Below are 15,203 nucleotides of genomic sequence, written 5' to 3'. Positions count from 1 at the left end.
TGAAATGTAATGTAGACCTGCTTTGGATCATTGTCATGTTGCAAGGCCCAACTGAACTTCAGCTGAGGTAAGCAGGTCAGGAGAATAAAGAATGTTAGCTTAGCGCCTCTCTCTCTATAAACACGCCTTAACTTAATATTTCCACCAGCTGTGCTGATGAACACCATCAATTGTCTCTTGGATGACCACAAGAAAGCAAATCGGATGACTCACATAGAGGTACGTTAAACGGGGGCGAGGGGAAAGCGAGTGCCTTCAAATGGGCCGTGGTCGCTTTAAGGAAATGCACTTGCAGCCATTTTCTGCTCTTTGTGTGGGGTGGATTAGCGGACGGGACTGAATCGAGAGCATCAGTCGTTGGATACCCAGGGAAGAGGAACCCTTCCTCGGCTTGTTCGTACGCCGTGCTGCGCTGGCTTGTCCGTTCATTTTCGTGCGGACATGAGATTTGCAGGTACGCTTTGCCTCCTCATGTTGCACATCTGAGCAGGAGGAGATGATGGAGGTAGCTCGGCTCGACGGGAGGGGACTGAACCTGCTAGCGGTGTAACGATGCGCCGTCATTTTATCACTGAGAGAAACAGCAGCGGCGTCTCGTCGTCGCTCGCCTCCTTTGCTTCCTTATTTATTTCACGTTGAACCGAAGTTATTTCTGCAGATCCTTTCTCATGTTTTTCGTGATTATAACATGGAGGCTCTAGCTTGCACCATCCATTCAGCGGCGGCGGCGGCGGTGGTGGTGGTGGCTCATTGCCTCATTGATAGCATCCTTCCCCGTTATGGGTGGGGTGAGGGGAGGACTGTCGTCAGAGCCGTGATGCGAAATACTGCTAGCTATCTTGTATTTTCGCGGTGATTACGTTCATTTTAGCTGCCCATCTTTATTTATTTGTATTATGGCCACAGGAATGAGCCTAAATCTGTGTTTTCTCTCAGATCTGTGCGCCCAGTATCGAAGGTGCGGGCTCTGTGTGGGCTGATGGGGCTGCTACTGTTGCTAGGCTAGAGCTTCCTAGTGCTAGTAGCTAACGGTGTGTTTTGGAACCACGTCCGTTAAAGTCAGACTTCAAACGGCGACTGTGTTTGAAGTGTAACCATGGTTTCAGCCCATTATTTATTGATTTACTTATTAGTTGAGTATTTCTAGGTCTAGCACTTGTTAGCTACAGTTTACGTGTTGTCACCGTCTCACCCGGGTCCTGTCTGTTGCATGCTGTGAGACAGTGAGGCTGTTGGAGTAGATGAGAGGTCCTCCGTGCTGCCCTGCGGGATGGAGTCTTGTCCTTGCTCGAACACACCCAGTTCACCTCAGGAATGGCCTGATAAGTAGTTCATTAGTTGTACTGGGTGCATAGGGAGCTGAGAAAGATTCAGATTGTGTGTTAATTCTGGACCAGGACCGAGAACCTCGATGTGGGCTGAAATCATATGGCTAGCTAAGTAAGCTCACAGAATTAGTGTAGGGGAAGGAAGCCTAGTCTGCAAAAGTCAAAACTGGGCATCAGGTATGTCTGTTAGTAGGGGTGCTCTGATATGGGTACTGTGGCCTGATAGGATGCTGATACGTCAACGTGTATAATATGTAGAAATGTTGGCTACATCAGCTTGGATTAGCAGTACAAATAAATATATCATCACTGTCGGGTCAAGACCGAGCATCCCAAAAATGGCAACTTTGCAGGAGTATATATATATATTATCTTGGGGCATCAAAATATTATTTTGTGGCCACTAGAGACTTCATTTGTGGCCTCTCTATATGATCAATATATGTCACTATGTCTGCAATATATACAAATAAATATATCATCACTGTCGGGTCAAGTCAAGTCAAGTCAAGTCAAATTTATTTGTATAGCGCTTTTTACAACTGTTGTCGTCACAAAGCAGCTTTACATAATTAGTACTTAATAAAGGACAGAGACAGAGAAGAAAGAAGGGATAACATGAAGACCTTGCATCCCAAAAATGACAAGTCATTTTCTAGCATTTCTATATGAATAACAGCTGCCAGATTGATGTGAAGTGATAATTGGAGATACAAGGTTTTTGCTAGACAGTGATGTTTATTTCTGTAGGGGTACAAATTCTCCTCCAGAATATAATAAGCACTCGAATATTGGTTTGAAATATGATGATGCTGATATATATTTGTAAGCAATTATTCTAGGATACTGTTGATATCTCCATGCATTCCTAACAGTAAAGAACGTACGTGTGAATAGTCTGCTCTTTTGAGCCCGACCGGAGCTGTACGTAACGTCACCAGTGCATTCCACCCAGAAGCCTCCATGACAGACGATGAGAAACAAATGATATTTTAACAAGTTATCAGCTGGTCATCGACTGCCGGACTGTGCCTTCAGCACAGAATATGAATAAGCTGCTTGTTAGTCATCAGTCAGTACATCACTCACTGTAGCCTGCCTGTTGAGAGCCTCGGTGTAATTTCATAGCCCGAAGGAAATCCATCATAAACCAATGATGTAATCCTATCCAGCGCTTGCCTGACGCTGAGGAAAGTCGCATAGCGTTCTCCACGCTGCCATAAATCGGGGGGGGGACAGCAGGCGGCATTGTGTCCAGCACTGCCACACTTTGTCTTTATAAGTGAGTGATCTGTCTAATGGACCTCTAGTATGTTGCAAACTAGGGCTTTCGTTTGAGAGGTGTGTGCTGCGCGGCAGGCCGGCGGGAGAAGAATCCCACTGAGTGGCATGACCCAAACATGTCACACCTCCAGTGGCTCAATTCATGAGTGCCCTGTGATCTCCCTGTAGTCTTCTGCTGCCCCACAGCCTGCCAGGCTGCTCCTAATGTCTGTTGCTGGAGGTGTAAAGGAGGTGTAGCATGCAAAGCAGAAGAAAGGATGGCTGTGCTTCCTCCACAATAAAGCCTCCATGATAGAGATAAGTTAAGCCTGCAGCCTCACTAAAACAGATGCCTTTTCATACTTTACAGTCCAGAGTCGCAATGAGTGAGAAAAGGCTGGTTAAAATCAGATGCAGAGGATTTGTCTTCCCCGGCCTTCTGGCCTGATGGTGCACTCTAATCTCTAATTAGCATTTAGTCGTAGTACGAGGTACAATTTATAGCTCCCTAGCCTATTTAAAGGGTAGTGTATTTGAGGAGCAAATATGTGTGTATTCAGGTCTCTGGTTCTGGCTTTGGCCGAGCTCAAATAACGTATAGGAATGTGGGTTGAGAGAGACGAGGTTGAGAGTGTGGGAAAGTTGACTTTGGCCTCATCAACATCAGTCTGTCTGCCCCACTGCGTGTTTTTCCATTTCTGATTCAACAGTGATAGCCAAGTCTATCGTGCATTAAGGATGGGCAGTATGCCAGAAATATTATATCACAATTCTTGTGATATTGACTGGTCACATTCACAAAATTAAATTTATCACGATGATGATGAAATACATTTGTGCCATATTCAGTGTGCAGTATATGGCCTATTGCATGATGCCCCTGGCCACAACATTTCAATTTTGGCCACTAAATGCACAGAGCATGTGGCCTGAATGACCACTTACCTTGCGTCCAATCAGAGGTTGTAAAAATTTGGTAACTGTAACCTCTCCAGTAGCTACTACGATGGTATGGTGACCATGATGGACCCCCCAAAGCCCCCCACCCCCCTAAAATCCCACCCACCTGCCAAGCTGGTGCATTTGTCATCATAGATGCTACTCCATTGGCTGAGTTGTGCTTATTTCGCTTCATGAAACTATCACTGCTGAACTGACAATGTCAGGGTGGATTAGATCAACAGGAAGGACAACCACAACTGTGATGTTTTTAAAGATATGTTTCCTATTTAAATACAATGCCTCACTGTTGTGTTCAGTATTTATGATTCTGACCACAAAATTCTTTATATTTGGCCTCAAGATTCACTAGTTCTGTCTGTCTGCCCCTGTAGCCAAGAACCCTTCTTGGAATGGCAGTGACCTCAGCTCATTTAGCCAATGCAAAGCTAAAGCTACTACTGCACATCTAATATGTCCTTTCCTGTCAGTAGTAAAACAAGTCATGTATGCTAATCAGCCCACTTAGGGAAAAAAATGCAGGTTCCAGGGCTTGGATGCAGCCATAAGATAAGATAGTCCTTTATTAGTCCCGCAGTGGGGAAATTCTCTGATAATGTCAGTGGTACACCCCAGTGCTTGCTCCTTTACAGGCAGTTGTCTAATTTGCACTCCTGAGTGCAAGAAAACCATCACACAGCTGAGTGACTTTGCGAGATACAGTGCATTTGTCAGGAAACCCCACCTTCTGTGGGTACAAAACACGGCAGGCATTGAACTGTCATCATGCTTACTGACACGTGTCTGACCCTAAGGCTAGTTTTAATGTTGTTAAATTTGGCCTTTCAGATGCGTTAGCGCGTCTTCTGACAGACGAGAGCAGTGTTATTGTTTTAGACCTGAGTGTGCAGCAGCAGGCGTAGCCACATCTCACCATATTTATTCACTGATGAACTGGGTTAAGCATAGCAATAGCAATGGCAGCTGCTGATTGGTTATCTAGCGAAGGGTTGGAAGCTTTATTATTATTATTATTATTATTATTATTATTATTATCATCAGATTGATATTTATTCTTCAGATAAAGCAGTAAAAGTTCTTGGTATTCGCAAACCTACGCTAAGAGATTACTGAATGAATTACTCATATCATATGACATAAAGTTAACTTTTTAAGGACTTTGAGCCTTTAGCTAAAGCTTGTAAATGTACCTTGCATTCATGCAGCACTGGGGAATATACAGGCTGTGCTGGTGTTCTGTGATATTGGCATACCATCATTTTGCTTCTATGTTTTATGGAGGGGTTTGATGTATGATAATCAGTGTGATCCCCATGATTTAATGGCCCTAAAATAGTTAGTACTAAAGGGTTGTCTACATTACTCACAGTATCCAGGACCTGACAACTGACTGTAATTTAATGTATTCACACATTCTTGGTTTTCTGAGTGAAAATAAGTTACACATCCAATGAAAAAGAACTGCTCTTCTATGTTTACAGTAATTTAGTTTGGAAAAACCCCAACTAAAACATGCCATCTGCACACATAATGGCCCATTTTATCAGGGATGTCCCAATCTATTCTCTTTTGTCCACCGATCTGATGCCTTATTGCTGAATATCGTCCAATACCGCTCCGATCTTTGTGTTTCCATAAATAATACAGGCATGCAGTTTAGGTAAGATGGACCACTGATGTGCAGTAACTATTTCATAGTGCTGTGAATGAGCCCATTTTGGTTTCCTGTAATGTGTATGCATTAGCCTGTGCCAGTGGAACTGCATTTACGCAATACTTTTAATTTCTAACCAGGCGTAATTCCAGAAATGTGGAATTTTTAATTTTAGTTTTAGAGCCACATGTATTATGTATTATTATTAAAGTTTTCATTCTTCATGTTAATCAGTTCTAAACTGCAAACTTTAAACTTCTTTGTATCCTTCTGAGATGCGCCTCGCTGCAGCTGGCTGTAAATAATAATTCACTGTGTGGTTGCGCTTGATTAGCGAGAGCAGTGGTGTCATTTTAAAAAAAGGAAACAGACGTAAACAGTCCAGGCAAAGTCAGCTTAGGGCGTTTTCACACCTGCACATTTTAGTACTGTTAAATCAGACTTTTTTTACCCTTGGTGTGGATCGTTTGAGCAGGTTAAAATACAGTGATCACACTCAGATGCGGACCAAAACGTCCACGCCAAGACCCTTGAGAAGATGTGGTCTCGGATCTGGAACGTGATCTGACCTCAGACTGAACCGACTATCAGGTGTACTCTGCAAGTCTGAGGTTAACGGCTCCCGAAGCCCGGTGTAAAGCTGGTGTGCTGCCCAGATCATTTCTGCAGGTATCCAAATGCCACCTCTGCCATTGTTCCATGTTAAACTGCACAGAAATATGGACAGGACCGTCTTTATGTATTTACTTTTTAGCGCCCAAACAGATCTGGCTAATACATCCATCACATGGTTTGTTCTGAGCAAACATAAACTATAGGTGTGAGACCGGCCTTAGTCATTCTTTTAGCACAGAGCGTGAGCACTCCTGACATATGAGTTTAATAACACTTTCAAAGCTCCTTGAGGAACTTATGGAGGTTCGTCAGTTTGGAAACTGTGGAGGAACATCTTACGGCGCTTTGAGGAACCTTCAAGAAAAGGTTTTTAGAAGGAAAAGCTCCTCAAAGCACCTTAAGAGGTTCATCCTCAGTTTCAAATTGAAGAACCCTTAAAAGTGCATTAAGGAACTTACACTTTCAACAGTATAGCAGCTAATGTGCATTTCAGTGACTGTCTAAGCCCTCTGATTTAGAAGTCTGGAGTCACTATGCAGTGAACTTCATCCATGAAGCCCTTGTGATGTCACCAGAAGAGAAAGTAGGCAGTGAAGTAGCAGCAGCTGCTACTCTGTTCCTTATCCTTGTTAATTAAGCCTCGTGTTTGTCCCGTCACAGCCGCTCTGCTAGATCAGAAGCCAAATCCCACACTTTAGACAGTCAGGTGCAAAGGCTCTGAGCTGACCTCCAGCCACCTGACTGGAGTGCAGAGAGTTGACCAGACAGGCGTGTGACCACAGTGGAGAGCAGCAGTGGAAAAGGTGCTAGGGATGCTCTGATGCCATCGATATCGATACCAGATTTTTAAGTATCTGTCGATACCATATCTGACTTTAATACTCGGAAGATGGCTATAAATCCTGATATTTTCCCACTTGTATTTTTTTCCCACAAAGTATCTTATAACCTTGAAAGAACAGCATTTACTGGTTAAAGAATTGCACGTTTTAAAGTTTTAGAGCTGTGAAAACAATTGGCACAGTGCAGAAACACGTGCAGGTAGGGAAGCATAATATTGCTAAGATCGACCAAAGGTCGGTTAATTGATGTTTAAAATTCAGATTTCAGAGCAGTGAAAGAAATTGCCAGTATAGAAACAAAAAGTGCTTATGCAGCAATTTCACATTCAGGTACACGTCTCAACTGCTTAAACTCAGCTTTTGGTATCAGGGAAAAAATAACGTCACATGGAAAGAAAAAGTGCTGTAAATGTAAAAGTTAAATGTCTGTTTAATGGTAATAACTATTTAGGACTGGCTTTTACTGGTTGTTTAAATGTTTGTATGAAAAATATATATATAATATAATAAATGTAGGGTGTCAGTAAGCTTCATGATATCGGTGCTCTCTATTGCTGATACTGACACTGTGGATAAGTGCCAGTATCTGTGCCGATACCAATACAGTATTGGTATCAGTGCAACACTAGATAAAACCTAATACAGAATTCCTCAGATTAAGTCACTACTTAGCTCTTCAGCGGAAAGCAAAGCATTCTCATCTGACATTTATTTAAGTAACAACTAAAATGGTAAATAGTTTTTAATTACTATTTCTTAGCAACAAAGAGTTTGCAATGGCGTCATTAAACTTTAATCATAAAAAGTTGCATAGACTGCTTAGTTGAACCTCAGTGAACTGAACTATCGCACCTTCTGCAGTAACAGGGATGTTCCACTAGATATAGGTCCCAACTCCTCCTTGCATGCAGCAAGATACATTATTCGATTAGGTTGATGAAAATGACGAGCTAACTTCCCCAAAAATATCACTGCAGTGAGATTTACTGTTTAGCTGAAGCAGACTGTAAATTATGGCTTTTTTTTTTTTTTTTTAAACAACATTTGTGAAAGGATACTGTTAAAGGCTCAGGATGATGTGCATGTCCAGTACTATTAGAGCATGATAAATAACTGAACAAATGCAATTTAATTAGAGAAAAAATACAAAAGATTCGCTGCTAGGTTGCCATTTCTGTTGGTCTCCCTTGTGCACTGATTGTGATAAATATGAAATTTAACCTAAATATCATACAGTCTTTCCAGCTTAGCTAGAGTGCGACATCACCCAAGAGTAACACTGAATGTCTTATTTTCTGTGTGAGCATTTGACATCGTATTAGTGTGACTATGGTGACCTATTAATAGAAGGTTTTTGCAGATGTTGTGTTTTATATAGTATATAGTGTCTATATTCTTTACAGTCAGGGTTACCTATATGACATTATTAAATAAATATAGGAATTTTCACCAAATTAAACAGTCAGTGATCCAACATGGCATGATATTAATAATTCACTCTGGGTGTCCAAGATTGGAGTAAAATAATGGATTGATTTAGCAGATATAATCTATCTTTGGTTGATAAATAATTGAAAATGAGAACAGTGCAGACTGTCATTTTTTTTACTGTAATCATACATAATTCAGCCACATACTTTAGATTATATATGTAAGGTTGCCTGTTCATACTACTGTGTGGTGTGTGTATTTAATGTGACGTTCTAGACTGAAAAGGTGTTATTTTTTAGGATGCATAATTAAAAAGGATAATTTTATAGTGTGTTTAATATTTAGTGTTTAGTGTACAGTGCTTAAAAAGAATCAGACATAAATCAGAGAGTTGGTATCTGATTCATTCACATATGCCTGGGTCAGCCCTAACCCAGTGGATTGGATCAAGGCATCCCTATTTAGTGGGAGGGGGGGTGGTACGTAAGCGTATGAACTTCACGGTGCAGAATTAAGCAGTAAGACACCAGTGGTAGAGCTGTAACGTGAGATATCGAGAGCCCTTCGAGCTTCAAGTACAGCTCGGCTTGACCCACCACCCCTTAAGGGGGGCTTTTTACTGGCACCGAAGTGGTGGAATGAACTTCCCCATGGTGTCCGAACGGCAGAGTCGCTCGCTGTCTTCAAATGCAGACTGAAGACCCACCTCGTCCAAGAGGTCCAAGAGCGTCTGCTAAATGCCTTAAATGTAAATGTAAATATAGCAGACACAAAACATGGTCTTAAGAACCTTCTTTTATGTGGAGCTGAACTTTGTTTCGTATTCACCCGCTCTGTATTCAAGTGATCGGTTCTACCTTAAATGATGTAGCAGATCTTGCTCCCTCTGATCGGCTCATCTAATTCTGTGTCTCAAACCACACAATGTACCATACTTACCTACCTACCTACATAGGTATACCTACCTACCTACGTATTGCTCTGTCTGACACGCAGTGTCTGTGTTAATTGTGCTTCTGTGTAGTTTTTATTTGTGAAAGCATATATTAAGAATTTGGTTTTGTCCAACTTATGTTTGTTATGACTGGTGTTTTTGTCTTGTAAGAACTGGCTTGAGACGCCATTATCACGAACCTCTGGAACCACTGGAACCCTGGATTCACGTTGCGGCCCCAGGACTAGCTATGGTGACTCTAGTTGGCTCTCCCTCTCGCTGCCGGGCCTTTTCTTTCCTCTCTATATCTTGCCTCTGGCTGCTCTGTTTGCAGGTGAAATCACAGCTAGAAGATGCACGTCGATGTGCTCAATGTCAGTGTTTAAATGTGGGGATGCACTGATCTGATACTAGGATCGGATATCGGTCCCGATACTAACAAAATTAGCTGGATCAGGTATTGAATCGGGTAGTGGATTAGGCCACTAATTATATTCACTATTATATTATTACTATTATTATTATTATTAATATTATTACACTGCACTGAACCCGATTCCTGCACTGCCGATATTCTGGGCTTCATAACTCAAGGTCACCTGACTTGATACACAGATCATAGCAAACCGCAATATCTAATCATCGTCTCGGCCTGTCATCAACTATCAGCGAGTAATCCAGCTCGAAAAAACATCTCTCACACACACAAGCACACATGCAGGCACACACGGTCAGACACTGTTTTGAGTCCCAGAAATGTCCAAAATCAACAGATTACATAATTTTCTACTAAATATCAGTCAAGTCCAGATAAACATTCCAGTCTGCATTTTTAAAAGCCACAGCTTTGCTGTTTCTGCCATTTTTCAGCAATAGAAAGAGGCCAGAGCTGGACTGTTCGATTGGAGACGTGTGCCTGTAATGAAGGATGGGGGGGTGATGACGTCACTGCCACAACTAGTCTTCAATATACAGAGAACCGGGAAGGGAGGAGCTGCTATCTCTCTTTTTGGTCTCACAGACTTTGAATTTGAATTTGAGAATAAAAGTCCTGAGACAACACTGTGCTGAGGTCCAGCACAGTTATTTATATTATTGGCTAATAAACTGTAGTTCATTTCATTTATATCTGTGTTACAAAGGTAGTAAACTAATGTTTAGCTCAATCCTGATGCCTTAAGTCTTAATGGTCTATTGATTCAACGATGGTAGTGGATCGGTGCCGGGTATGGGCCGATACACAAAGTTTATGTATCGTATCGGAACTGAAAAGGTTGGATCGTTGCATCCCTATGAAATGCGTTATGCATTTCGGGGGTTTCGTTGCTTTTTCCCCACTATACCAATGTGACGTCCCAACCCCAGTGTGAACAGATGCCTATCTGCATGTATGTTGCGTCCATGACACTGTAAGCATGAAGCTTGAAATCATGCTGGTGTTTCACTTTCTTGAAAATACATGTTTCAGTCATTCTTCTCATGTCAGTTCAAGCACTTCTAAAAGCCTAAGAAGCCTCGCTAACAGAAAAGGAGATGAATAAATCCCACAGAATGCTATTTTTATATTTTTCCCTGAAATGCGTCAGAAAGGGCTTTGAGTTTTCTTTCAGAACATTGATGGCTGGAAGTTAAACAGAGGTTATGTAAGATCTTCCTTTCACTACTGCATGCTTAAGCCAGTTGCTTCATCCAGGTAGGGCTTTTGAAGAGTGTGTAGCTGTCACCATACTGTGTCATTATCACACGCTTTTTGTGGCGTGTGCTTTGCCACTTGCAAACTTTTGTAGTTCCTCCCTAAGTTCCTGTTTTTCAGTTTTCTGAATAAGCGAGCTATTGTATTGTCTCAGGCAGTCTCTCCATTGAATAGCTTGTCAGTTCTTTTTTTTTAGCTTTTTCTTGCACAAAGGACAGTTCTGATGTTAATACGCTCATATAATTAATTAGTCAGTATTACTCAGTCAGTCAGAGGCTGTAGATCAGCCTCCGTCTGAGACAGATGGCTCACAGCCAGATTCTTCACCTTTTGCTGTCTGCTCTAGTTGGTTACATGATGCACTTCAGTGTTTAAAAGATCTTTGCCTTCCTGAAGTTGTTTAAGGTGTGATGAATAGTACAGGAATGTTGTTTTTTTTATCCTGGACTAGCTGTAGGCACTCTTTATTGGTGACAAATCAGCAGACGACACAAAGTTAAGATGCTGTTTCGCTCTCTGGCGGCTGCCTGGAGTCTGATGTTTCGAGACTAATTCAGTTGAACCAGTTAACTGAATTGAAGAACTAGAACAAAATGCCAGCCAAAAAGCCCTGAGTTTACATCTGTATCTTGTATTATGATCAATTTTGTTGTCATGATACACAGTATGCTTTCATAATTACATCGTGGATATCGTCAGGATATTTAAAACCTGTGGCTACTGGTGAATTGTCTACATGACAAAATAGTGTGACAAAAAGTGCTGTGTGTATCGAGAACAATATTAAACATGATACTAGAGAACATTTTTAAACATGGTACGAATACATTTTTATCATATCTCACAGCCACATGTGTGAGTGCTTTTATGACCCATTATGTTTCTTAACAGAAGCAGGTGGTTAAGTGTGCACTACGCATGGACAAAAACAATATACTAGGAGTGTTACAGTGTTATAAGCAATGTATTAGGGAATTTATCACTGTAACTATTTTATCACTGTAGTTACACTGTAACTGATTGAAAAATCATTGCTTTGTGTGGCTTATTTCTACTGTACTGCTTAGGGTTAAACAATATATTGTATTTGTCAACATATAGCTGTTGTTTTAGTCCGATATAGGGCTGCACATAACAATGATTTTTTTATTAATGAATCTAATGCTTGTTTTTCCCCCTGATTAATCAGATTAATCTAACAACTCACTTTTAGATGAATCTGTTGTGAGTGTGTTATATAATTATTTCTCCTTAATAATAAAAAAAAACCTTTAATATTGCAATATTTTCTTTAATTGTCTTTTCTTAAACGCATAGTATGCATTTAAGGGCACTTAGTATGCAATTCTGTAACAAAAAATACTTAACAGCTTTACAGTCAAACACAACATCTCAACCACAAGAGATTAAATAATTCCAGTAAAAAAAATAAAGTGCGACACAATCTAACAAAATAAATAAAACAATGTAAATTTCAAGTAATTTCCCGGAGGAACACTAGAGCAAGTTTTACAGTCCAAAATAAAATTCTTTTACAGTAATTTTACTACAAAATGTAATTTACTAAAACTAGTGCATTCTTTAAAATATTCTCAATGAGTTCAGTTTAAGCAAAAGTTAATCAAATTATTTAGCTCATAAATACACCCAGTACATGGCTCTTCATGTGTAAGATGATTGTATGTGTAGCAATGCAACTTTCTATGTGAAATACTCCCACATTTTAGATGCACGCAGGCGTTTTTTTGTAGCTGCAGCTCGTGCTCCAGATAAATCCATGTTTTTAGTAGGCGTGGCCATCTTTGCGGCGCTTCGACGCACGGTATGCAAATCAACGTAATTTTGTAATCGATTACGCCGATGCATCACCCCAGTCGTAGTCCGATAATGGAACACGGCTAGTGATTGCACCTAATCATATGTCTCTCTGTAGTAGCGACTGACAGCCATAATGCACTGGCTGCATGACAGAATTCTGATGTTCTGATGGACAACTTTCATCACGTACTGCTGTTACTTTCCAGGGTCTGTAGAGGGATATGGAATTAATTGACAGCAACAAATTCCATATCCCTGTTTACAATTGTTTTTGATCACTCACTACTGTGGATGGCTTTAGAAATAGGTCTGCTTATTAATAAAAATACAAATACAAATACAATTATCCAAAAATAATTGGCACTTTTTGTAGTTTTTCTCTATACATCACCACAATGGGTTTAAAATAAAAAGCGCAATCAAAATGTGTCTGACATGTAGACTTTAAATGAAGGATTTACATAACTTTACATCACTATAACCTGAGTTTCCTCGGTTGAGATGCTTTGCCAGGCCTTTACTGCAGCCGCCCTCAGTTGCTGCTTGTTTGTGAGTTTTTCTGCCTTCAGTTTTGTCGGTTGAATTGAGGGAAATTTAAGTACATTTCATTTATTTGCCTGAAGAATCTCTGGGGTTGCCTTCGCAGTATGTTTTGGGGCATTAACAGATGCATTTAGCTAGCGTCTGTTATCCCTTTGGCTCTGGTTGGCAGCAACTACAACCATCGGCCCATCGAGCAAGCAATGTCAAAACTTCCACCACGCTCGGTAAGGGGGAAGCGAATTACAAACTATTGCAACTTTTATTGTTAAGGACTTGCGTCTGAATCTGATGCCCAAGCTGCTCACTCTGTCTAGGTGTTTTTCCACCACAGCCGCACTGCAATGTTTTCCAGTTGACCTGCCACATCACATTTGTTTTATTAATAAAAGACATTGGAAGTAAATATTCATTATGGATTATTACAAATACTCTGCTTCACAAGTACAGTGATAGTGACAGACCTAAAGATTCCCACCCCTAATGAGCAGGATGTGTAGCACTGTAGACCTCAGAATTCACCGGCGTACTGTTCACCATTATAACACCAGTGACCCAGTTTCATTGGCAGCCATACATGCCAATGCCATAACAGTGCCTCCTTCATGTTTGACAGGTCGATGTGATATGTTTCACATCATTGGCCCCTTTCCTTCCTCCTCCATACTCAAGCTGTATAAAATGCTTAGCAGTTAACCATCTAGTTACTTTTAAGCTTGTGAAACTTCCTGAATGGTTATTGCAATAGTTTTTAATTAAAGTCTACATTTTAGTCAAATCCATTTTTTTCAGATCCAGTGTCGGTGTATAGAGGCTAACGTAGACTGTCCAGTAGACCTTATGGATTTATTTGGATGTACATATATAACGTGACAATAATTAGATTCAAATGATTTACAAAGATTGTCTGTTTATAATATCAGCATAAACTGCAATAAGGTGTTTTACTTTTGATGATTGTATTGACTAGGGTTGCAGCAGTATACTGGTTTAAGGGATACCATGGTGTGAAAATTGATGGTTATCATGCTGTGTCCTTTATACCAATATTTTTAAAAAATGCAACCAGAGATTCCCACCAATTTTGATTTTTAAGAGTTTCGTTAACCAAACAGTTAATTGAGTAATGAAAAAAATAAAACAGGCAGATTAAATAAAAAATATCATTAGCTTATCCATTATATAACAAAAATGTATAGGAAAGCATCAAAATCCTCTTTCCTTTAATATCTGATAATAATAATAATAATAATAGTAATAGTAATAGTAATAATAATAATCGTTTTCAATAAAGAGTATAAAATTCCATATCAGTGCATGTATACTAATTAAAAAAATTACAATTAATAATTACAACACTGTAAATTGGTTATGTTCCCCAAGCAACATAACATTAGAAGATTACTCCATAAATAATTTGCAGCATTGATGTAGAATTTGGTTGATTTGTGAACAGTCTGATTTATCTGAACCATCTGATTTTATGATGCGGAATCACCAGAATGGCCACTTTCCTTCAAGACTAGCGTTAAGCAGTTTTCGGGCATCCAGCCAGTTGAGTCTCGAGTTAATCTGTGCTGAATGTTAAGGACGCTTTCTGTGTGTTTCAGACTGGGCTGTTTTGTGAGTGAACCTGCGTCGCCATGACAACCCACGTGACTCTGGAGGATGCCCTGTCCAATGTGGACCTGCTGGAGGAGCTTCCGCTCCCAGACCAGCAGCCATGCATCGAGCCGCCTCCCTCCTCCATCATGTACCAGGTACTGAGCAGAACCCAGAGAGCAGCAGAGTTACACTATGCAAATTAGAGGTCAAGGAAGGAGCTAGTCACTGTGTTGGTTTCCACGAAAAAAAAGGAACCTGCTCACTTGCTAGATGCCAGGCAGCCACCACAGAAGAAGATAAGAGGATGAGTTCTGTAGAATATTATCTTCTGTTTTTTTGTTATGGAGTGAAGTGCTCATGAAGAACTAATGGTAAAAGGAGAGAAGTGTGGAATGACTGAATGCGGCCCACATTAAGCATTTAAATAGCTCAGGAAAATCAAGCCCATGGAACGTATAGAACACTTGGTTTAAAGGAAAAACTACGTTTTGAAGGCCAAAGTACCATGGTTTGGTGAGGG

General features: G+C 40.5%; 1 protein-coding gene across 3 annotated transcripts in view; it reads left to right on the top strand.

The window, feature by feature from the left end:
- Positions 1–260: 260 nt before the first annotated feature.
- The window catches only part of cyfip2 (cytoplasmic FMR1 interacting protein 2), a 35,423-nt gene continuing 20,480 nt past the window's right edge, over positions 261–15,203 (top strand). For all 3 annotated transcript variants that reach the window (XM_072663875.1, XM_072663874.1, XM_072663876.1), the window contains exons 1-2: positions 261–454; positions 14,689–14,838. In XM_072663875.1, coding sequence (XP_072519976.1) covers positions 14,722–14,838 — 117 coding nt within the window. In that variant the 5' untranslated portion in view covers positions 261–454; positions 14,689–14,721. The remainder of the gene's footprint in view (positions 455–14,688; positions 14,839–15,203) is intronic.

The sequence above is a fragment of the Salminus brasiliensis genome, chromosome 19, assembly GCF_030463535.1.
Source record: "Salminus brasiliensis chromosome 19, fSalBra1.hap2, whole genome shotgun sequence".
NCBI lineage: Eukaryota > Metazoa > Chordata > Actinopteri > Characiformes > Bryconidae > Salminus > Salminus brasiliensis.
The sequence above is the reverse complement of the archived record's forward strand: the minus strand, read 5'-3'. Positions and strand labels throughout refer to the sequence as shown.